General features: G+C 46.2%; 1 protein-coding gene across 2 annotated transcripts in view; it reads left to right on the forward strand.

The window, feature by feature from the left end:
* The first annotated feature begins 4,669 nt into the window (after positions 1-4,669).
* The window catches only part of Tao (Serine/threonine-protein kinase Tao), a 60,040-nt gene continuing 39,910 nt past the window's right edge, over positions 4,670-24,799 (forward strand). Inside the window, exons 1-8 of one of the 2 annotated variants that reach the window (XM_065435603.2) lie at positions 4,670-5,001; positions 8,350-8,391; positions 10,829-11,122; positions 13,732-13,803; positions 13,900-14,001; positions 19,161-19,206; positions 19,696-19,845; positions 23,253-23,405. In XM_065435603.2, the coding sequence (XP_065291675.1) occupies positions 10,991-11,122; positions 13,732-13,803; positions 13,900-14,001; positions 19,161-19,206; positions 19,696-19,845; positions 23,253-23,405 (655 nt within the window). In that variant the 5' untranslated portion in view covers positions 4,670-5,001; positions 8,350-8,391; positions 10,829-10,990. The remainder of the gene's footprint in view (positions 5,002-8,349; positions 8,392-10,828; positions 11,123-13,731; positions 13,804-13,899; positions 14,002-19,160; positions 19,207-19,695; positions 19,846-23,252; positions 23,406-24,799) is intronic. The other variant, XM_065435604.2, reaches the window with a different exon arrangement.

The raw sequence follows: 24,799 nt of genomic DNA on the forward strand, positions 1-24,799 counted from the left end.
CTCGCTTGGGGTCGACGGCCAAGCGGCTTGCAGAGAGTAAAACCCCTCCATCCACACGCCACCGCCGCTTTCTTAAGTAGTGACAACCCGTTTATAGTATCTATAAACGTTGGTGACAACCGCCTTTTCCCCTCACACCAAATTCCGGTTCCGGCATTTCCGCTTCCGGCATGTCCGGTTTTAAGATTTTCGGTTCCGGCGTTTACGCTTCCTGCAGTTGCGCTGCGAGAATTTCCACTGTGATTGCAGACGATGGTGAGACGTCCGTGCTTAGCAGCCGGTGCTAATTTAAGTAGCTCGCTCTAGCCATTCCACCAAGCGTCATTCGTGTGCATCTACGTGCTTGTTTGCGTACGCTGCGCCCGCACGCTTTGCCTGTCGTCCCCTTTCTCTCACAAAGTGCGGAGAGCCATGGGCTGGGGCACAACACACGAACATAATTCGCCGTACACATCTGCTCGCGTCACAACACTAACACAATTCGCCGTACACATTTGCACGCGTTACAACACGCGCGCACGCACCAATTCACTCCACACCTCCGCTCATATCACACAAGAAAAGCACACTTGTTTTCACCATGTCACTGAATGCCCTCCACGCAAACTTGAACTTGTTATATTTTATAGCTTCACGTCATTGCAGTTCTTCACGAAGTGCACGCGCTTGGGACGTTCGTTACCTTCGATCTGCCGTACGAGACAAGTTCAACCTCAGAATCAACAGCATAAACTCTATTCATCTGCCGTACAAATTGGCGTCGCGAACTCCTTCACTAAAGTCCCTCCATACGTGCTGGCTGGAGGGGATGTATGCTTCAAAACAAGAATTCAAAGGGGACAAGCTGTTGTATTCCGCTGAAGTAGTAGTTTGCGGTCGCTGTTTTCCAAATGCACGAAGAACGGGAGCGGTCTCCAAGCACCCAGGCACTACATTCCACTGTACGTTGTCTCTCGTGGCACAACCCGTCGCAGGTTGACGCGAAGCAGCGAACAGGACCAGATCGCCGATTACAATAGGTGGTGGTTCTTGGATGGAATCGCATTTTCAGACGCGCGACCATGGTCGCAAAACTGATAAACCAATCAGCGGCGCACCGGAAGTGATCTTTCGTGTGTCTACATCCGGCCTCCTCCGGCGTCGCGTTCAAATTCCGCGTAGATTCCGAGAGTTCTCGCTTAGAACGATAACCTCCGGGATTGCGACTTGCGGGTCGCGCTCAGCCGGGCTTGCCGGTGTGAACAACGTATGTCTAAGAACGTTGGGTGTGAACATCAGTCGCCTTCGGTCGCTTTTTGATTGCGAGTCGCGAATGGTCGCGCGACCATTTGCGACTCGCGACCAAAAAAGCGACCGAAGGCGATTGATGTTCACACCGGTAAGCCCGGCTGAGCGCGACCCGCAAGTCGCAATCCCTGAGATTATCGTTCTCAGCGAGAACTCTCGGAATCTACGCGGAATTTGAACGCGACGCCGGAGGAGGCCGGATGTAGACACACGGAAGATCACTTCCGGTGCGCACTGATTGGTTTTTCAGTTTTGCGACCATGGTCGCGCGACTGAAAAATCGCGCAGAGAGCGACTGGCCCTAAATGGTCGCTTTTCAAGAAAGGCGACCATTAGCGACTGGTCGCTTTGCGACCAACTTGGTCGCGCGACCACTGTCAGTCGCCGGTGTGAATGAGCCTAATAACAATTTCAACCGCAGCTGGCGCAATTAAAGCCTCTCCGTAGACGCGAAAGTAAACAACGCTAAAAAACATAGCGTCACTTCCACTCGGAACAGGAAGCTGAAGCTACGTAAGTTCCGCTTGACGCCGGAAGCTGAGGGGGTGAGTGGGAGAGGAGCGTGGAGGAGGAGGGTAGGTTGGCGGTATTCAACCTGGTCGGCGGTAGCGCGTGGATGGAGGGGCTTTAGCGGAGAGGTTTCGCGCGGGTGGGCTCCAAAACAACCGGTAGTGCACGATGTGACATCGCATCGTGACGCAGAACCAGTGAAGGCGGAGCTTAGCCCCGCTCGCTCGGCGAACGATTTGAGGAGGAAAAGCACGGCTAGGGAGGAGGGTAACTTGTAATCGTTTGTAGCTCCATTAATACATAACGCTTCACTTAAATTGTGGTGCGAATGTTCTACTTAAGCTGTACCCTACGCGTCAACATTTGTCTCAACCGTTTCAGGGGCCCTTTAAAGGTTGTGCATTTCAACTTGGTAGGCGTGCTTGACTCATTTTGAGCACGATTAATTATATATACAAGCGAAGACACTGTCGCTATTGTGTTGTCGTTTCGACGGCCGATCGCGCGGGGTTCGTTAGAACTATGGTCGGCACGCTGATTTTGCTGGTGCCTTCGACAAGAAACCCTGTCGCAGTACAACTCGCGCTCGTCGGTTGCGTCGTTGTCGACTTGGTATGATAAAAAGGTTTCAGTGACGCACAATAGTCGGTCAATCATTGGGGCGAGCGTCTTGTTGGTCTCGTATCGACCCAGTGTGGCCGGGTCTTACGAGTCTACGTGCAGTCAGGAACGCGCTGCCACCACCAGCAAGTGAGGACCGACGCTGCAAAATGACTTCGTCAGCAACGTGATGTACGTAAGCGTCGCCCAAGTGTAACGCACGGGTTTTTCGTTAAATTAGCGAGCCATTCATGAAAGGCGGCAACTACCTGGCTCACGGTGCAGTCCGGACAACTCGGACGATGCCCTCGCCGCTTTCTCTTTCAAAGCAGAGTTGTGGTCTTATACGCTACGCACGTTTTCGGCACCGCACCGACGTCTAGCTACCAGTAGAGTTTCAACGCGGTACACGCCACCAGTGTTTGCAGCAGCGCGAGTTAGAGCGCTTTTTTTTTTCTTTTCGGGGGACTTCCCGGCGCGCGACCCTTCCAAAACGTTTCGCGACTAATCCGCTAGGGCAGGGCGCATGCGCCGTCGCGCCTAAAGCCCCTTGATCGCGCCATGAAAGAGCCGATTGGTCACCCGGACGTGATTTGGGGAACTTCTCGCAACAAAGCCGCGAAGGGTCCGTAGGAAACGGTACCGCAAGAGAGCGCTAATTCTGTGGTTTCCGGCGCAGCAATACCGTGGACCTAGAGAGATAGGTTGCCTCATCCAGGATACGTTGTCATTCGACGTCTGTTATGAGGTCATGGTCGGTGAGGAAATCAGTCCCGATAGTGATACAACTTATGTCGGTAACCATGAACAACCATCGGAACGCTCTTCGCAGGCCCAGGTTAAGTGTGAGCGTCGACACGCCGGAGTGCCATTCACGGCTTGCAAGTACAGAATGTGGGCAGCTGTGCGGCTCCCTCGGGTAGCAGGTAGAATGCTGACCACTACTTCAACCCAGGATCTGTCAGAGCTCGCTGCATTGGCCGACGTGGTGATGGAGGTTGTCAATCCGCTTCCGGTGGTTCCAGCTGTGATGCCGGTGATCGCGTCGATGTCGCTACAAAACTCTTTAAAAAGTTTGCACCCTTTGGGACTTGTCCCACAACAATAACAACGGCTGCGCGCGCCCTGTCCACTTCTACGTCTGTTGTCCGCGTGTTTATAGCGCAGTGACCCCCTGATTACAAGGTGAATGATCGTCATCTGTTTTCTTTCCCGCATTTCTTTTCTTTTAACGCTGCGCGCCCGGTACTTCTAGGTCACAAACGGCATGCGCATTATCAGCACGACTTATCATTCTCGACATTAAGGGATTATAGTAGTGAGCGCAGAGTTTTCAAGAAAGGAAACGCAAGCAAGGAATTTGATGCATGATTATTGTAGTGAATGTGAATGCGATCGCCGCAGGCTGAAATGGAAGGCCACAAGTGCTGCTTGTGCAGTGTAGAGGTGCGGTGTGATTCCAAAGAAACGTTTTGACTACGATTTACGGCGGCGCTATTTGGGTGAGTGCATTATCAATACAATGTATGCAGTATATCGACGATGGTGCCAAGCAGCTTTACAAATTGTTGTTCCTCATCAGTGTCCTGGCGCATCTATTCTTCGCGATCGGCCATGAATCGGGTGATGCATGAGTGCAAAAATAAAACTCATTTGCAGGAACATAATTTTGGTAACTGGAACTTGTAAAAATCATGCTCGCACGTGCTATCGCCTTTTCAGGTCTTGGCTTCCAGACTTCCCCAGTAAACATAATAGCGGAATATCAAGCGATTTTTAGCGTATGTTTAGATCTACCCGAATGTACGTCTCGATGTGACACAACCACACAAGTGCGCAGATGAAATCCCACTAAAATGTACGATAGAAGTAAACAACGGACAGCAAGCGGGGTCCATAACAATCATAGAATACACAATTTCGAAAATTTGCGCCAAGGCACGTGACCAACAAGACCAACAATGATCGCACAGAACAGGAGCGCCCTCAAACTAACCGTTCTATCATAATAACTTTTGTAGCCGTAAATAATAAACGTTGCTGCATTTATATTGCGTGTACACTGTAATTAACCGAAATTCTACTTTTAAATAGCTGTTTTGGGCTTACGCACATTTAAACATTTTTTGTGGTGAAACTCATACGGGAGCGAAAGTAAACAATCACATGTATTATGCGAGAACGATGTACATTTTATTTGTTCCTGTTATGTGATTTACATATTTTTTTTGTGCGCGGCCAATAATTTGATAAAGTGGTTTAGTCTCGCCGAACGCCGATTTCTTTCAAGCTTGAGCAGCCAATGGAATTTTACATATGTCTTCAGCACGGCGCAGCTTGACTGTTTTCTTTTTACCGAAGTTTTCACCGCCACATAAAGAGCGTAGCGACAATTTGCAACCAAGAAAACTTGAACGAGTTCTCGTCCGAAATTCTGTGCTTCCTTCATCGACAGGGTGCATCTAGCTTTTCTTCTGAAGTGTCGAAGTGCGCATGTCAACAGTACGCCATTTTTGATCTGTGTTGGGTCGGAAGGGCGTCTTTCGTGGTGAATAAACTGATCAAGAACCTGTCCTTCTCAGAAGAAAACGACGCCAAGCAATTGTGAGTACCACCTAAGCGTGTCTCAGTCCAGATCGCAAACCGCTGCGACCCGGAGTCGCTTTGCGGCTACTTTAGTGCGGTTCAATGCACTGTCTAGGCTTAAATGCACTAGGGCGGGCATCGGCTACATTTTATTCGCGAGGTTGTGCAGCGAAGGGACCGTATCGCATCGTGCGCTTCTTGGTTATGAAAGGTGTCTCTGACAGCGCTGTTTCGTAATGTCCATTTAAGGGCTTTAATCTGACTGTTCGGCCGTGAAAGGCATCTCGATCGGAAGTGGTACGTCTGTCGAAATCTCCCAATAATTTCGTTTTTTAGTCATGATTCATTCGGGGACGCCTGGCATGTCAAACGCGCCGACGTTAGGACCGCCGGCGTTGTGCACTGTCAAACCGAACCGCGAAAAGGCGTCCGAATGTCCTTCGATCGCATTATGTCCCGTTTGTTGTTTTGAGAAGGCGCGTTGGAGGCATTAAGCCCGAGCAGTCACGTCCGAGACGCAACGTTTGCTGCTGCTGCCTGTCGACATTCCCCGTCCCAGGTATTCTCCAGAGCTCAGAAACTCGGTTCGATGAATGTAACTGTGTGTATATTACACACGATCGTAACTTCATCCGGCCTATCAAATGTTTCAGACGAACTTTCGGAGGCAATAGCGTCGCGAGAAACGCAGAGACGCCAGCACGGCAACCGCCGTTTCCGCGGTGAACCTGTCAAAGATGCTTTGCCTCTGACGCAGCCGCGTGCTTCCTCTCTTTCTTTTTTCTTTTTTTTAACTTATACCTGTGATCGGACCTCGAAAACAACGCACTGATGTCTCGCTCTGTTTTGTTGTGCGTGGGAATGACTCCCGTGGCCGCCAAGTGTTCGCATGCGCTCCTACAGTCGTCGAAGCTGCAGGTCTTCATAGTCGACACTTGGGTACAGTGCTTCAGTCAGCTTCGTGTTAAGGCGGCGGCTGTGCCTGTCACTGTGACTTGGTGCAGTGCTGGAAGTGGCCTGTGTGAAGGAACGGCCTGCGGGTAAAGAATTTTCTCACAGACAGCTCGGTGGCTGCTATCGGCTACATGTCTGTGACGAGCTCTTGCAAACAAAAAAATGTGTTAGATTGTCGTGCACGAAAGGTCTGCTTGTGTTTGAAGAACGCGTGATAAAAGATATTGTCACGAGATGTCTATATTGGCTCGTGTGTAGATGGAAATTCAGTCGTCATTATGCAACTGTTTCATAAAGTCTTCGATGTCCAATGTTGCACTGGAAGTGTAGTGTTAGGGTGCCAGTGGAATTGGGAATTGAAGACCATGACTATGTAAGGCGCTGTCCTGCTTTCACAGGTCACATTTACAGTTTGAAATGCACTTAATATATTGACTTACACTGCACGCATAGGTGTCAAGCTTTTGAAAAGTCTAGAAAGGCTGTTCACTGCTACGGGATGACTTTCCTTTGCCTTAAAAGCTATGGACATCATTCTGTGTGTGCCAGAATTTACTCAGTGTTGTAGTCTCTAGATAAAGAGCTGTGGTACAACATTGTGTACTTAAATTTACACGGAAGCATACTTATTACTGTTTGTCTCTCTGTGTATCATGCTGGGCTTGTGGCTTTCAACTGCAGCGCTCTGTGGGAAATGTTTGTGCACCTTGTAAAAAAAAAAAATTGGGGATCCGAGGGCAGGTTGCTGTGCTGTAGGTGTGTAGAGAGGGGGGGAGGGGGGGGGGCGCTTGTTATTCTTGATGGACAGGTGCATGCTGCCACATTACGGCAGCACCACTTTTTAGACTTGTGGAAATACGTGATTTGTAGTAGACGTGGGATGGATGTGGCTCTGATTGGGCTTGTCGTCGTGTCCCCTCCCGTAAAGGGGTTTCGCTAAGTTCGATGGCTTTCCACAGCCGTGAACTCTCATTCAAGAACTGTGGGACAGTGTAAACTTCGACATGAACGTTAGCAAACTAGTGCAGGAACTTGCAATCATTTGCTCCCATTATTTCTTTTGTGTCCTGTGTTCTGAAGCACTCTTGTGTTTACACATTCGTGCCAACTTTCTCTGCTGTCAGCTCTATTGGTGGAAGTATATTTGTGCTTTACTTTAGGCATGTAGCTTATGGGGCTGTGAGACAGGGTTTGTGCCAAGAAGTTCTTTTGGGAGAGGGAGAGTCGGTTTGAAGGGAGGGAGACGTGACAACACGCACGATCCTCCTGTATTGTTAGGGGCATGGAAAAATGATATGGAAAACCATTTTATTGATTGTGCTTGGCTTCTAGAATGCTCTGAGCTGATGCAGTCAGGTTAAGTTCTATTTCCACTTTCTCTACTTCTTTCACCTGCACTGTCTATGGACTACTTCACCAAACTTCCTCAATGTAGTGAAACAGGTCGTTGCGGGCACTTCACCTATGCGGCAAATGCACTGGGTAGGGGCAAGAAGAACACAGTGTATGCTTTGTGCATTGACTAAGTCCTCTCGCACTTCTTTCAGCTGTAAGCACGTTGAGAGTTGCTGAGAAAAGAACAGCATGTTTGGAATGTACATGCGTTGCATAATAGCCAGGCTCAGCTTAGCTAAACATCAGTTAGTGCACCAGTGTTGTGGGAAGAGGGTGCAGAAGGAAATGCTTGTATGCAGTGACACTCCTTCGTAGTTGCCCCCGTTGTAAAGCCTGTATATCGCCATGCTAACTTGATCAGCTGTCGATACGCTGTGCAGCTTCCTGATAGCTTGTGCAGCTTACTGTGGTAATTTCTAAATCCTTTGATTTGAAGTCGTCACCTACAACTGTTTGCATGAGGCGTTGAGCCCCCTATTAAATCATGTCCATAGTGGAACCACGGCAGACACTGTTGGCACTGCAATATGAAAACTAAAATATTTCAAAATCCCAGTTGCATTCATGTTTATGCATTGTGTGGCTGTTGCTATTTCTAACTGTAACGGTGCGTTCACACTGGTGATTGAGAGAGGTCATCCGTCTGACCGCGACTGGAGACCCAAGGAGTGAGATGGTGACCGATGGCCACCCAAGTAACTGCAACCTGCCCGTTGCCATACCAAAATCTCTCGCAATTTATGCCATTCATGTCTGCTTGCACTGTCATTACCACATAAAGTCCTGTTCCTGCACCATTGATTGGTTTAGTAGGTTCGCAACTGCAGTCGTGCAACTGAAGAATAAAGCACTAAATGACTGACCCGTTGGGACTACTTATGGCAGGTCGCATTGCAACCAGGTTGGATGCATGACCCCTGGGTGTCACCGGTGTCAGTGAACCCTAATTGTTTGTTATTGGTCTGGACAATTTGTGCCACATGCCAATGCACGGATCTTTTTTTTTTTGCCTTTCAGTTCTACCTTTTTCCAGTTGAAAAATATGCTGAGAGATGTAGAGTGAGTATTGTATATTTTAACCTTGTGTGCTTGGCAGTTTTCAGTGCACCATTAATTAAAACCTCTTGCGCATTCCTTGAATTTAATGTCATAAATGTCCTCAGTCCTGCAACGCGTCACGCTTTGTGCTGCATTTTTCTGTCACACTTGCCAGTTGTTTCTTTTCTCGGCTGGCATCTGCAACCATTTACATGAGGCATCAAGCCTCTTATGAAATAATGGGCATAGATCTCGTCCTGACGATCGTGTCTGGATCACTGTGTAGCATGAAAACTACAGAAATACCCAACAAAACCCCATGTGCACTCCCTCTCGAGGGAGCCCCACTTCCTGCCAGTGAATTAAGGTGACATGCATAATTACAAGATTACATGCCTCTGTGTCGTACATATTACCTGCAATATCAGCGATGATGGCACGTCACTTTGGTAAATCGGCTGCTGCATGGTACACAAAACCACCACTGGAAGTGTGCAGCGCAGAAAAAAAGGAGGCAAGGCTTGCGGTGTACATGTGATGCGATCTCTCGGCTCCACTGTGGGAGAAGGCATGGAAGAAATGTGTCTTGTGAAAGCTATGTGAGGAGGAGTCTATGTTGGAAGTGGAGCTCGCTGCTGGGCAGCATGACGGTGCAACGTTTTAATTCACCCATCTCCTGTAATAATGAACCAATTAGAAACATTCTTGCAGTAAGACACTCCGCCAGCTGGTGCTTTGCAACTTCCAGAGTGTAAAGAAAATTTGCGATGGGGCCTGGTGACCCGGGGCGCTTTACAAAACTACAACTGCATGAAAACTAATCTACCATCTTCCTCTGCGACAATCTTTATAGCTCCGGCATTTTGAGATGTTAAGGAGCGTTGGCATGACATTTTTAAAATGAAGGTACAAACCTTCTAAACACGAATAAAAATACTGGCAAGTGTCGGAAGGTCCCAAATAATGTACTGTGGTACCATACCTTCTTCTATCAACCAGCTTTGTTTCGGTATCCATGAGCTGGATGTGTCACGATGTCGTAGATCGAGTCGCACAGCCCCCCCAAAAAGAAAAGCGTGTGCAGCACTCATGTAAATTTTTCTACAAGCCTTTCTGCAGCACGGTGTCGGCAAGTTTTGCTCCGTCTCATGGCATCGCATTAATGTTGATGTTGCAGAGTCGTGTGTTCCGGGACCATCTTTATTATGAAAGTAATGTCTTATAATCCCCAAGCTTTTGTACTTGCTAACTGCAATGCCTTTGCATGTGAGGACAACATGGTAGAGATTCTACAACTTAAGAAAAGAATGTGTTAGAATTGCTTTAAAAAGACCATTAAAGAGTTTATATAAGTTAAGCTTAGTTGATTATCCTTCTACAATTTAAAAAAATTCACTCTTATTGTAAGAATTAAACCACAAGGAAGTGCAAAAATGAAAGACGGTGGCGACAGCGCTGCCTTGGAGTTCTTGCTTGAGCTAGCCATGATGTCACGAGTTTTGATGGCATTTGCTCTCGGCTCTCCATTGATAAAGATGGGCTGCATTGCATTTAAAAAGAGAAAGTCTGAACTTGGCAAGGAGGAGGAGGACAGAACTTGATTGTGTGCCCTCCGAGTTGGTGGGGAGGGCCAAACTGAACTGAACTTGGCAAGTTCAAAAAATTTATTGTAAGCCACAACAGCCGAAAATATAAGAAAATGCTTGGAAATCTGCAATGTCGCACTGATGTAGTGTTTCTGGAGTTGTGGTATGAAATTGAGTTTCATTTTCTCTTACCGATAAATTCCTGAAAGAATATTTTATCAGTCCAAACTGATTCAGCGTGTCTCTTAAATGTCCCTTTAAATCTGATCAATCAATAAATGTGCTGCCATTATATGTGTCAACAAACCTGAATTTTTGACAAGGCTCGCAAGTTTGGGCTTGTTCTGTCAAATTTCATGAAAGACATACTTTGCAGAAAGTTCCCCTCTTCAGTCATCAACAATATATGCTTGGAAGTCTTGATTATCAAAGGAGATAGAGGGTATTTGCTTCAGGCAAGCTTTTTCGGACAAGTTCTCGAATCGGGTGAAATCTCCAAGAGCAAAGCCGTTGAAAAATTCGCTGTGGTCAGTCTCCGCTATTCCAAGTTTGCTGTTGCTTGTGGGTTGCATGTAAAAGTAAATCATTGTTAATATAGTAATATTGTAATATAGATCCCCTAAAAGACGTTTTGTTAGGGCAAAATTTATTCATGCTTATTATAGTGAAAATGACTCTAAAAAGAAATTTAGGTGGGTGGGTGCTTTTTTCTGTCCGATTGTTTCTTGACAAGGTTTTGCATCCTCTCTACCATTATACTGGTGTTGTTTGTGAGATTCCTACAAATTTTAATATTTGCAGTTTGGCAGGCATGCACCATTCGCATTTGAAGAGGTTGTTGATATACCTTTTGTGCCTGTTTGTGTGTGCAGGTTGGCAGGAGTGCCATGGGTAGGACGGGCTGCGAGCGCAGGCCTGTAGGGGGCCCCCCTGGGGGACTGCAGCCCCGGTAGTGGGCACTGCCAGCCCCCCACCCTTTGCTGCCCCCTTCCGCCTCCTCCTCGGAAGAGAGAGGAGAGGAAGGACCTAGCAGCATGCCGTCCTTCTCGCGCCTCGGGAACCTCAAGGACCCGGAGCTTGCCGAGCTATTCGACAAGGATGACCCCGACAAGATCTTTGTGGACCTCCGCGAGATCGGCCACGGCAGTTTCGGGGCTGTCTATTATGTGAGTTTGCTGCCCAGCTTACATTGCTCAGTCTGTTGTGTACACACACAAACACACGCACGCACACACACACGAAGAAAAAAGATTTTGCTCTATGTTTGGAGGAAGGTGTAAACATGTTGTATCCGATGACGTTTCTAAAACATCGCGAATGCCTTAATAAATGTAGGTTAACGTATCCTAAGTCACTCCTCTGGTCCATGGAAAGATTGGTAGGAGTGTCGCTGAAGAAAAACTGTTGATACTGCAGTTGTATACAGTCCTGTGGGACTTAGCTGTATGCCAAATGAGAACTTTGCCAATTACCTCGATCTGCATTCTTCCTGCAAACCTGCCACTGCCCTGGCATCTTTGGTGCATGACAACCTCCATGTTGAATTCCCTTCTGTCGATCTACTGCGTGTGTGTGTAAGTGTAATTGCGACTGAATTAAGGAGCCGGACCTTGCAAGGCTGCTTTTTTTGTTTCCATTTTGCCCTTCATCACTGCATTGCACAGTTTGCCGTGTGCCGTATTTAAACGGCGCCCAAACAACCTCGGAAATTTTTTACACGTTTCAAACAAATGTGTGTGTCATGAGAAGAGAATGCCGTGACCATCATGTCTGGCAAATGCGGCAGCACTGTGCTCCGCGGCAACAGCCAAATGTATATTAAAAAAAACAATATCGTACTCCTCCCCTGGCCTTTTTGGTGCCTCCTTGACAACAGGGTACCTCCTGTCACCAGGGGTGAGAGCTGTCGATTGGTTAGTCGTCGAAGGATGACCTCTTGTCAAGCTTCAGTTCAGTCAGCTTCACGCGGAGGCCGATTAGGAGCGGATAGTAGAGGAGCCTTTCTTCTGGTATGCTGACATGACTCGTAGCTTTCACTGTACTACATAGAGTTGGTGAGCATATGTGGCAAAGGAGAGAGAGCACAAGTGGGGAGAGTATCACAGAACCGCAAGGAACAGCGGCAGCCACATACCCATTAATCAGACACCTGTTACTTTGTTATTATTGCTCCAATAAAAAAAAACAACCTCTTGCAGCTGTATATATTCATAGTAGGCTAGTACACATCAGCTGCTATGATACTAAATGTCGAGGTCAAGGAGGTTTAAGGGCTTTTTAAGAGGATGTGACACTGAGAGCAAGGGCTGCCATTTCCTATTAGAAGGATTTTGCTGAAACAAGGTTTAAAGTCACGGAAGACTTTTGTGGGAACTTGTTATGGGAAACTTTAACAGCAAGGAAAATGAAACATAGTAAATAAGAATGCCTGAGAAACACAAATGTTGACTATTGTGTGATGCCCTGCAGGTACTAGAAAGACACGTGTGCAAATATTTAATAATGTGTGAAGTTCAGTAGCTAAGTTGGTCTTGATAATTTTCTGAAAATCACCCCATGTCACACAATACATGTGCTGGAACAGTTGAACGAAGGGGACTTTATTGCAGTATCTATAATATCAAAGATTCATGATTGCCATTTGTTTTTATGCAAAGAATATCCTAAAGCATCAGTATTCACTACAATCCCGAAAATCTTTTTGGTAACACGCACTGCTAAAAAGAAACTTTGGTGATGTACATTAAAAAAAGTCCCCAAAAATGACTTTTGTCATCAAACAGCCAGTCAAAAACCTACTAGATGAAGCAGATTGCCTGCTTCTTATTGCAACACTTGTTGCGTCTTTAAAGAAAAGACGAATTGCAAAAGTGCGACTTTAATCCCCAAACACAGTATTTTAACATTTACATATGTCTCACCAGCTGCGTGCTGGGCAGTGAAAGGTACGGGTCAAGTCAGCTATCTAGACTAGAGAACCAGAAGAGATCCTCCACAGAATCCCGCGATGCTGACTGAATGGAAGCTGCACAGAAAGATTAGTGTGGGGCACAACTGATGAGCGACTCTTTATTCTTAAGACATGCAGTCGGCTCTCATTGCTGATTGGCTGACACGAGCTTTATAACCTCCCCTACACTGCACGAAGTTGGTGAAATGAAGTACAGGTGCATGTTATTTGTTATATTTATCTCAAGAATGTGCAGAGTCACTATAAATTGTAATTGTGTGAATTGTAAGGATGCCAGGGGAAAGAAAAAGCTGCATCCACAGCAGCTTGAGTGACCCCACCTCCACATTCACCCAGTAGGAGACAGCACAGTTTTGTGCACAATTATTGTGAAACAACTAAGCAAAAAAAATAGAAAAATACAAATTGGAAACTACAGCACAATTTAACTTGTTGGCAGATTGCTATACAAGATCAACAATAGTCAAATATACACTTATCCGCATTGAACATCATGATGCGGCAGTGCAAGCACAAAGACACGGGAAAGGAAAGAAACATGCTCACCAATTTTTTTCTTTCCTTTTTTTTTTTCTTGTCTCTTCGTTGTTTGCGCTGCCCCGTCAAGGTGTTCAAACAGTACCAACTTGCCCATATGTTGATTATCCCCATTGGTGGGCACATAAAATATGGAGGTTAGTTTTATTCATGGTGATTCAACACGTTAGTCATATAGACAAGATTTACGGAGTGCCATAACTTTTCAATAGAGTAACAAATTTTCCTTTTTTCTGCTTCCTTTCTATGTTCTCTCTGTTGACTCAGGCCCGGAACGTCACGACCAAAGAAGTTGTGGCCATCAAAAAGATGTCATTTACAGGCAAACAGTCAACAGAGGTGAGGCATACATTTAGTATATTTCACTGAAATCTGTGGCCTTTCTATTGTGCCTGCGAGTTGCTGAGATGTCAATCTTTATTTAATCTTTTTCAGAAATGGCAAGACATTGTCAAAGAAGTGAGGTTCCTGCGCCAGTTAAAGCACAAGAACACAATAGACTACAAAGGATGTTATTTAAAAGAGCACACCGCATGGGTGAGTGTTACTGTGATCATCACCCTTTAAGCTTGCTGTTATGTTAAATTAGACGCATGTTTTTTGCATTTGAAAAGCTTTTTTCCTAGCTTTTGACACTGTATATGCTGCTGTGAAACATGGTGGTGGTGGTGGTGGTAAACATTTATTGCTTGAGCCTTTTTTACAACATTACTTGTGAGGGGGCTCAGGAGCGCGTAGGGTGTCCGGGAGTTTGTGGCCCTCGGCGACCCTCAGAGCCCAGTCCACCAGCCGTATCATGGGTACCATCATTTGCAGTTGGTTTGCTGCATGCAGTAAATCCTCGTTTATACTGTAACCGACAGTTACGACAGCTGTTTCTATAAAAACTAATTTATTCTGTGCGAACCTGTGCCTGTCAACAAAAACCCACTGAACACTCAACAAAAAAACGTCCCTGGAGCTTTGCTTCTTCAAACATCGTTCTCCTCTTTGTCACCTCCTCTCGCGTGCCAGCCATCCGATTCTTTTGCACGAGCCACCGGTCTGTCAGCACAGGCCCAGCGTTGCCTTGCGGTGCTTTGCCTGACGCTTGCGGTGTGGCGGCTCTTTGAAATGCAATGCTGCCGGCATCAGCCCCCCTCCAAAGATGCATCGTCCCGATGCGTAGAAAAGGCCTAGAGAGGCCAACTGCGTTAAAAGGACAGTGGTCAGAGGGTGACCGGTGCTAGGCTTGACCGTATGTGCAAATTCTGTCATTCAGTGCCTTTCATGGTAAGGCTTCATTCGTACTATGCGTACGACCTCTGCGCGAGTCCTGCGTCGTGTGGAGCAGACCTGGCCTTCAGGAGTTACCTCGTAATTTAAGGGACTTAACCGGCGAATTACTCTGTAGGGGCCAAAGTAATGGCGCAGTAACTTTTCCGAAAGACCGGGTGTACGTATAGGCGTCCATACCCACACTTTGTCTCGGTGGTTGTACTGTACCTCTCTTTGCCCTAGATTGTACCGGTTTGCATCGACATATTGCTGTTGTACGATACGGTGCCTTGGCAACTGCCATGCTTCTTCTGCCCTTTCTTTGTACTCACTAACCTTAGGGTCGTCTTCGGTGCTGTTGTTTACAGGTAACGTTGTGTCTAGTGTCGTTGTTACTGTCCGATCGTAAACAAGTTCAAATGGCATGAAATGTGTCGTCTCTTGTGCTGCAGTATTATACGCAAAGGTAGCATATGGTAAAATACTAGATTGAGGTCCACGTAGATTGAGGTCATGTCAGCGAGGGTTCTATTGAGCCGTTCAGTCAGGCCGTTTGCGGATGGTCCACTGTGGTTTTTCTATGAGCAGTATGTGTTAGTTTCATAACAGACAGCATCAAACGGGCCATAAAAGCTGTTCCTTTGTCTGTTATGAGTACCTTAGATGCGCCATGTCGTAACACAATGTGTGTGACAAAAAACTGAGCCACTTCAATGGCGGTTCCTTTTGTAAGAGAAGATGTCTCAGCATACCGGGTCAGATAATCGGTTGCTACCACAGTCCACTGCGTTCCTGAGGTGGAAACGGGAAATCGTCCAAGTAAATCCACTCCCATTTGTTCAAATGGTGCTGCTGGTGGTTGTATCGGTTGCAGGAAACCTGCTGATTTGAGTGGCGGTGTTTTGCGTCTTTGACAATCTCGGCACGATTTGACATAATGGTGCACTGAATTAATCAACTTTGGCCAGTAATATTTCTGGCAGATTCTCGCCAGAGTCGTACTAACGCCTAATTAGCCAGCTGCAAGGTCATCGTGGCAAGCTTCTAAGATCTCAGCTCGCATCGATGATGGTATGAGAAGTAGAAGCGTCTTACCACTGTGCTCGAAGTTTCGTTTGTAGAGGACGTTGTTCCGGAGGACATATGAAAACAATCCGCGGACGAAAACTCGAGGCACTTTCACTTGTCGACCCTCCACGGACTCGATGAACAGGAGTAATTCCGGATCAGTATGCTGATGACGAGCCATTTCCGTCACACAGCCCCAAGAAATGGGAAATCTTGCTCGTATTCAGGTGACGTAGCTTCGATTGGTGCATGTGATAAGCAATCACCATCATTGTGCTCGAGACCGCACTTGTAAACAACCTTGATGTCATACTCCTGTAGACGCAAACTCTATCTAGCGAGTTTTTCAGTGGGTCCTTGAGGCTCGCCAGCCAGCACAATGAATGATGGTCGCTGATGGCTAGAAACAGTCTGCCATATAAGTGCGGCTGGAACTTGCGGATCTTACTTATGGAACTTACAGAACTTACCGAAACTTACTGGCCAATATAACTGCCAGGCATTCCTTTTCTGTAGCTGAGTAATTTGTCTCGGCTTTCGACAAGGTATGGCTTGCGTACACAATGACTTTTTCTTCTCCATTCTGCCACTGATAAGTATGGCACCGAGACCAACGTTACTCGCGTCGGTGTGGATGTCCGTTTTGGCATTTTCATCAAAATGGGCAAGTATAGGAGGACTCTGCAAACGCCGTCATAGCTCTGAGAAGGCGTCTTCTTGTTCTTTCTCCCACACAAAGGGGACATCTTCTTTTGTCAGTCGCGTGAGTGGTTCGGCAATTTTAGAAAAATTTTCTACGAAACGCCTGTAGTAGGCACACAGTCCCAGGAAACGTCTAATAGCTTTTTGGTCTCTTCGCTTCGGAAACATTTCTACTGCAGTGATCTTCTCAGGATCGGGGTGGACGCCTTCAACACTGACAATGGGTCTGAGAAAGCGGAGCTCGCGAAAGCCAAAGTGGCATTTTTCGGATTTTATGGTCAATTCTGCCGTGCGAATAGCATCCAGAACTGCTCTCAGTCGCCGCACGGGCTGCTCGAATGTAGTGGAGAAGACCACCACATCATCAAGGTAGACGAGGCATGACTGCCATTTCAGTCTGGGAAGAACGCTGTCCATCATCTGCTGGAAACTGATGATGTATGTAAAGCCTTTAATTCCGATTCTTGCTGTGCACATTCTTACGGGGTCGACTAAGTGTCCCCCCACTGTACATATTGGAGATCCGTTCCAATGGGTCAATACTTTTTTCAATATTCTGGCGAGTGTACTGCTAATAACTGAATAGGCCGCAGCAGTGTCTATCAACGCAGTCCCTTCGAAGTCGTCGATGATGACGCGCAACTCGGAAGTAACGGTGTGGCGGCTCATTGAAACGCAATGCTGGCGGCAGTACTTTTTGGAAAAAGATGCAAAAAGAATTTGCTTACTGCGGAAACATATGACCTGAAGTGACTAAAAAAATTTTGGCAGACTCGGCTCTAGTTGACATCTACATAATGCAAAGTGTTGTGTGAGACGCCGACCTGTGCTGAGCTGGTGGGGAACGAGCGGCCCGAGACGCGTTTTGTCATTCTTGCGACTTTGGCGCTCCTTGAATTCAGCCTGTGTCAGCAGCTTGTTTGAATGGGGCTTTACAGTGAGAAGTTTTGAAATGCCTACTCGGCAACAATTGTTGTGGCAACACCGCAATATTGCACAGTATTTTAAGACAGCGATGGAAAACCAAAACGAAATTGAGCTGATGGGCGACGCTGGAATACAATGCCGCCAGAATGAAACATGACACATATTTCGCACCGCGTGCATTGGGGAACGAGGGCATGCTTTGGTTATTGCCTATTAAAAACGTGCAGTACACTTCCAATGGCACTAGCACTGTGGAACTGATAGATGAAGATGCTTATTGCAATAGGGTGGCTGCGATAGCTGTGAATGCGACTACCCGCAGAGAGATTTGCTGGCACCGGAAGAGGAAACTGAGTGTATGCTGGCAATTTCATGTGATACAGGTAGGCGGAAACTGTGAGGAAGCTGCCGTGGTGGGCGCCTCCTGCTCTCCATCGCACATGCCTTACGCTTTTTCTTGCCCACATGGGATCTAGCAACTGGAAGGCGTATCATACGATCACAGTTTGGTGATGTACTGAACGTTATGATCGTGTTTGCTGGGAACATACCGTATTTACTTGCATAATGATCACACTTTTTTTTTTCTTTTAAAAACAATGATGTAAATTTAGGGGTGCAATCATATGCGGAGTAAATTTTCCGCGGAAAAAAAAAATTTTTTTTTTTCGTCCCGCATTTGTTGCGGGATGACAAGTCAACAAACAGGCGGCTGTCGCTATAACACTGTGGGACATCAAAACAAAAATGGCGATTGGCAAAGCAAGCCAAACACACCAAAAGCGATTGTTTTACTTGTGAGTACATTATGCGCACTGAAACAGTTTCTTCTGTATCAGTAATGAGTAATATTGTTAATATCGGCAAGCTTGTGGCAACATCGTAGCCATGTGCACACAGAAACAGATGGGCGCACTCAGCTGCCAGAGACAAACACATGGCGGGCATGCTGCGAAAACTGCGGCATTTGTCTTCGCTACTATCCTAATACGGTACGTTTCTGCTAAGGGTGGGCGAATATCTTAGCTGTGTTACAAGCACCAGCGTATGAATAGGGTACACTTCTAACGTATCAATGTAACCGTGGCTACTGTCGTTGCTGATCGCGATTTGTTATGTGCCCACGAGTGCAGACGAGAGGAATCGAAAGGGGTCTTTTTTTTGTTGTTGTTGTTGACCACTACTATTTTAAAGCCTACATATAAGCCAAGGCAAGCTTGTTGCCAAGGCAAGTTTGGTTCTATATTTATTTTTTTATTGGAAGTGCAGAAAACGATAAAAGGAATGAAATGGGGCATCTGCTTAAGAATGTGTTTGGTGCGTGCAGATCGCTTGGTAAATCTTGAAAAGTCGTTCGCCTAGCATTCGACAGATGGTAAGCACGATCATCCTCAGCTAGTCTTGGCACACAGCATATCGCTTCCGCAAGTTCGGAGTGTGATCATTACGCAGGAAAGTAAAGAAAAATCTAATTTTCATGACGGTATTCAGGGGTGCGATCATTACACGAGTGTGATCATTATGCAAATAAATACGGTACTAACTGGTAAAAAATGCGTAACTTTAGCAGGTCATTTTCTGTGTTTTCGATCGCAAATGTTTACGCTGGTATATTGTATGCCAGTAAATTGTACGGAACGGTATTGTATCACCGAAGTTCTAATGTAGGTTTAGTGAAACAAATCTATTGTGGGATAGGGGCAGGGGACAAAGATGTCTTGTTAAATCTGTATTTGTTGCAGCTTGTCATGGAGTACTGTCTTGGGTCCGCATCAGATATCATTGAAGGTACGTGTTTTCACTTATAGTGTCATATCTGCTTTTCTGAATCAATACATGTCACACTTTGGCCTGTCTTTGTTTTTGCCAGTGCTCTCAGTGCAGTCTGCATTGCAAGTTGAGACTGTTTGAATGGAGTCCTGTAAGGTGCATGAAATTATTTCGCTCGGCATCAAATGTGCCTTCAGATGTGTGTCCTCTGCCGTATTAAAAAGCACCAGGAATGGCAAAACTGCGGTTATAGCACCCTGCCAGAAATCTTTTCTTGAGATTTAGCATTAAGGCGCCTCAGTAGGCGGTAAAAAATAAAGAAAGCCTAGACGATACCTACGTTGGTTCCCAGAATTGGCGGCACTCCAACCATTCTCAGTGGACAAAGGGCCTGCACCTTCGTTTGCACTTTTATGCTAAAATGTCTACATCTTTATACTACAAGTGTACTATTGCAGAACATGGCTGTCCGAATGCCTGACCTGCATTTTTCTTGCTGTGTTCCAGTTCACAAGAAGCCTCTGCGGGAGGAGGAGATCTCTGCAATATGCAAGGATGGCTTGCAAGGTCTGGAGTACCTGCATTCACTGGGCCGCATACATAGAGACGTCAAGGCCGGCAACATCCTGCTCACCGAAAATGGCACAGTCAAGCTTGGTGAGGGCGTGCTGCTGCTATCCTCAGTGTTTCACTTCCTCTGATTAAACCATTAAAAAAAATTGCGATTCGGATTTATCTGGTGGTACATTCGGCTAGTTGCTTTTGAGCTCTCTAGCACGCTCTGGAAGTGCATTTTACATGGCTGGCCGAAATGGAGCACTCGAAATACATTCATTCTTTTATATGGCTGCGCTCCAGCTCAGAGCGCTTGGAGGCACGCTGTCACTATCATTCTGAGAGCGCGACCGAGATCTGGCAGAGTTCCGGTCACGTGGCTGCTTTGGTGCTGGCGGGCAGCGTCTGCAGTGTTAGGTCGGCGGCGGGTGCATGCAGTGCATGCCATTCAGTGTATCATGTTTACTACAGAAGAAGCACTGCCATATTTCCACTTCCATCCTTCAATTGGTCTATCGAGCAGCTGTACATTTGGCTTGGGCACCATTTCTTTAGCTCCAATATAGAGTGGGTTCCGCGTTGTTGCAATCGGAGTCAGAGCACGATAGGATCCAGTTAGTGTACTATGAAAAACTTGTGTGAATTTCGGTGCCTCAGTTGTGATCATGTGACCGAGCCTCCGAGACCCGCAGTGTCAGCGCCGCGTTTGAGTTTCTCGGTATCTACATGGTGAAAGACATGGAGTAAAGAAATGGTGGGAAATGAAGCGTCTCCTTGACGGATGCTGCTAAGTCAGAACAACACGTCTGCACTGGCCTTTGGCACAGACTTCGACTGCATGCTTAGCATTATAAAGTAGAAGTGCTGTAAAGTCATTAACAGTTTCCGAGTGTACTGTGCTTCCGTTGCAGGAAAGTGGCGTCGTACTGTGCAATGAAACGTTCCTCACATGCAGTACACCAGGGAGTCATATTAGTACCACACTGTTACCGTATAAAGGTGGAACTGTTGGCGGCATATGACACTGCAGTCGAAACCCGGGATGTGCAAATCCCGTGACTATGAAATTCTTGCAACGAAATATTTTTGCATCCCCAGTGAACGCCCATAGGATTCAATGCATTTTGTACCTCTCGACAACGAAATGTCACTGTACTACAATCCCGCATCAATGAAATTTGCAGGAACGTAACCCCACATATTAACAACTCACGCAAGGCTAGCAGGCTCAAATGCTATTTCTTTGCACTAAAATTGCGTAAAATACCATCACATTACGCTTGCGTGGGTGCCGCCATTTTTATTTATTATAACAACCAAGCGCCAGAAGCGATTGTGCCAGAAACACATCATGGCCACCATCTTGTTTGTTGATCACCAGTTTGAAGCGGCAGCATGGTGCTACCGACATGCGACGACAGTTTTTGCTCCCTAAGTGTAGTGCGTAATGTGCCCTACGGCAAAAAAAAAAAAAAAGCATCAGAAACAAGGAAATCCACGTCCTACCGATGTAAAAATGTTTACGGTGCTTGAGATAGCGGTCGCAGCATAGTGCTGTGCATAGGGCCGTGATTTAGTGATCGTCTGATAATATGCATTCCTTGCTCCAAGAACATTGTTTTCTTTTGCCACCCGACAAGAATTGTGTGCGTATTCGGCGGCAGACATAGATTTGCCGAAGGGGCCGTAATCTCGATTGACTGCCTTCGGGTATACGAGATACGATCATGTGTGTGCTCTGCACCAGACACGTCGACGCCTACGGGTGACAGCAGGCGCTGGAAATATGCTGCTGCATGCATGGAGCGCTCTGTATGTGGTGCCGACTTACGAAAAATTTCGCAAAAGTGATTGTATCTCCAAAAGCAATTTACTGAGAATACTGCTCCACGGTGGTGCTGCCACTGCTGATGGATGCATGCGGCACACTTAGTAGTGTCGGCAATGCGGTTCTACATCCTTGCAAGTGCGCCAAAGCAGGCTAATGGAATTTTGACAGTAAAGTTTTGTTCTGCGACGCATTACGTATCTGTGCTATCTCATTTCGCAACAATAAAGTTTTTGTGAAAGCTAATTTTTTTCGTGTACCTCGCCGACCTAGTTATTGCGAGGTTCAACTGTAGTTTGCTGGACAGGGAACTCGTAAAATGTCGGGCACATGCTGTTAAAACAAAGTGCCAAGCCCCTAGTTTTCTGGTGGAGAAATGCCCGCGGCTTACCCATCCTTTCACGGAATCCGTCTTTTTCTGCATCCTGTGCATATCTTGAAAGAGTGTGAGTGTGCGCCAGTGATTCGAATTTGCTTTGTCCAATAGGAGAGCTCCCTGCACAACACGGGACTACAGTAACGAGTTGCGACGCTAGTTGTCCCTTCTTGCACTCGCTTATTTATAGCGTTTATTTGTGCCTAGAGAAGTACAGCACTGCGGCGGTCTGAATTTCCAATCTCTCATGTTTATGGTGATACCGAAATGACAGCGCTGTGTCAGTGGAAAGCCGTCAGCAAAAAGCCACACTCGCGCAATCAAAAGTGCGATAGCACCACCCAAATCCCAATTTCCTCAAATTTTGCTGCATATTTTTTCCATATATTTTGCTATCACATAAAGGAAGATGTTAGAATTTTGAAAAAAAGAAAAAAAAGGTATTCACCCATTTCATTTTTGTTACCCCCCTTAATTTCCCCCCGATTATTTTTCTTTACATTTTTGTTGAATACGAATTTTGTGTGTCAGATATTTTTGTACCATCCCGAAAGATTTGTGTCATTGAGAAGCTACTGTGTACTGTTTCGTTATGACGAGATTTGACTCTATAGGTGATAAACTGCCAAGTACTATTTCTCTCTCTCTCTTTCACAACTCTCTCTCTGGGGCTTGGGAAAAATTCAATGAGGATAACTCTAAAAAGGCTAAAGCTCCGGATTTCATTGCACTATAAAAAAGAGATTGACAGAAGTAATTTTTTTTTTTCATTTAAGTAAACTTTAAAGGTGGCCTTCTATTTTTTGCTCCATAATAAACTTTGAAAACACAGAATCCTGTTCGTCATGCAGTCCTTAGGTTATTATTGTGTGTATGTGATTGTGTAGGGATTTGCATTGTGTAATGCTCCCTCATTACAGTCGGAAGGAAGGGTAGTTTTCCGCCTTCAAAAGCTTTCTTGGCGCAGAATGGCTTGCCATAATTTATTAGTTGATGCGGTGCTCATTCTTTACTGACTCCTTTAAATCGATGTGTGGTAATCTAAAATTAATTCAGATAAAGCTTGAATGGTATTTGTTATAATGGGATTTGCCCGAACACCAGTTATCATTTAGTGTTCAGTGTCACTGGACCGCTTGTTCTCACCTTGCTGTAAACGTCTTTAGAACACCTGACATTTTTGTCTTTCACGCACATCGGTATTAAGTGTTGCAGATTGTGTGCGACATGCCAGCCTTCTTGCTGCGGCCGCTGACCACTTTCTCGCAGAAGTGTGACCGTGTGCCTTATTTTTTGCCACTGCAGCGGACTTTGGCTCAGCGTCCATGATCTGTCCGGCCAATTCCTTTGTGGGCACGCCGTACTGGATGGCGCCCGAGGTTATTTTGGCCATGGACGAAGGCCAGTATGATGGGAAAGTGGACGTCTGGTCCCTGGGGATCACATGCATTGAACTGGGTATGTCCTCCACCATCCACTTTGTTTCTCTCCTCCCGTGCTGACTAACTCCTGGCTAAGGAAAGCAAGCACAGTTTATGTGTGTTTGAAGTTGTTAAGATGTATGCGAGTCTGTGTTCAGAAGTGGTCATTGGCTTATTGCGTGCATGTGACATGGGTGAATAAGTGTGCAACACATGGTAGACCATAGTGGACACTGTATTTAGGATATCGGGGCTTTTGTATGGCTTGAGGAAGAACAACATCTCAAGTGCTAGCAACAGTAGAGCAGCTAGCTGCCATGCACCATGTATTTGCACAATGCAACCTGGTGCATTTAGACTGATAAAAACTCAGCGAGAGGAACTCTTTGTAAATACAGTAGAACCTTGTTTATACATTTTAGAAGAAAACGCTAGAAAATACATAGTAACCGAGAAACATACAATCGGAAGTCACTAAAAAATTTACAGACTCGACTGTAGTTGACATCTACGTAATGCAAAGCGTTGTGCGAATCGTTGGAGCGCAAGACGCCAACACGACTCGAGCTGGTAGGGCTCGAGCAGCCCTCAAACGCACGGTGTTTTTACTGCTTCGGCAAGGTTACGCTTGCACTCCTCGAATTTTGCTTGGGCCAGCAGCTTCTTCAAGTGGGGCATTTTGGTGGGAAGTTGTGCCCACTCAACGCGAATTTTTGTGGCACAAGACATGGGCTGAGCTGGTAGAGGCGCACATTGCGCACAACTCAGGCGCACATTGTTTTACTATTCCCTAGCGTTTTGAGACTGGGACTGTAAATATAAACAAAATCAAGCTGATGAGCAACACGGAATACAATGCCTTCATGCTGTGATGCCGTCAGAGGGATACATGATGCTCATGCAGCAGGGAACGGTGGCATGTTTGGGTTATCGACTCTTAAAAGCGTGCAGTACGCTTCCATCGTCACTGCTGCCCACACGCTGAGAAACAGATAAGTGAAGATGCTTACCACAATAGGGTTGGTGGCGATAGCTGTGAATGCGGTATGCGACGACCCAGAAGGAGATTTGCTCAAACTGGAATAAGGAATAAGAAACTAAGAGGTAGATCAGCATGAGACTGGCTGATGAGTATTGCGGAGGAACTGCTGCAGCAAGTAGCTTACTACTGTTCTCTACCTCGTGCACCTCACACCTTGGTAACACAAGAGCGTCTTTTCCTGAAATGTATGAACTGGTAAAAAATAACTGTGTTGGGTCATTTTTTGAGTTCTCGATTGCAAACATTGGCGCCGGGAAATCGTGCGTAACAGAATCGTATCTACGAGGTTTTACTGTAGGAATGCACCTCTCAGATCGCATGCCGCAAGAGCGAGAGCTACCACCAAAGCGGTCACTCTGCTATAAAAGTTTAAGTGAAATAAAATCCAA

The sequence above is a fragment of the Dermacentor albipictus genome, chromosome 2 (genome assembly GCF_038994185.2).
Source record: "Dermacentor albipictus isolate Rhodes 1998 colony chromosome 2, USDA_Dalb.pri_finalv2, whole genome shotgun sequence".
In the NCBI taxonomy this organism is placed as follows: Eukaryota; Metazoa; Arthropoda; class Arachnida; order Ixodida; family Ixodidae; genus Dermacentor; species Dermacentor albipictus.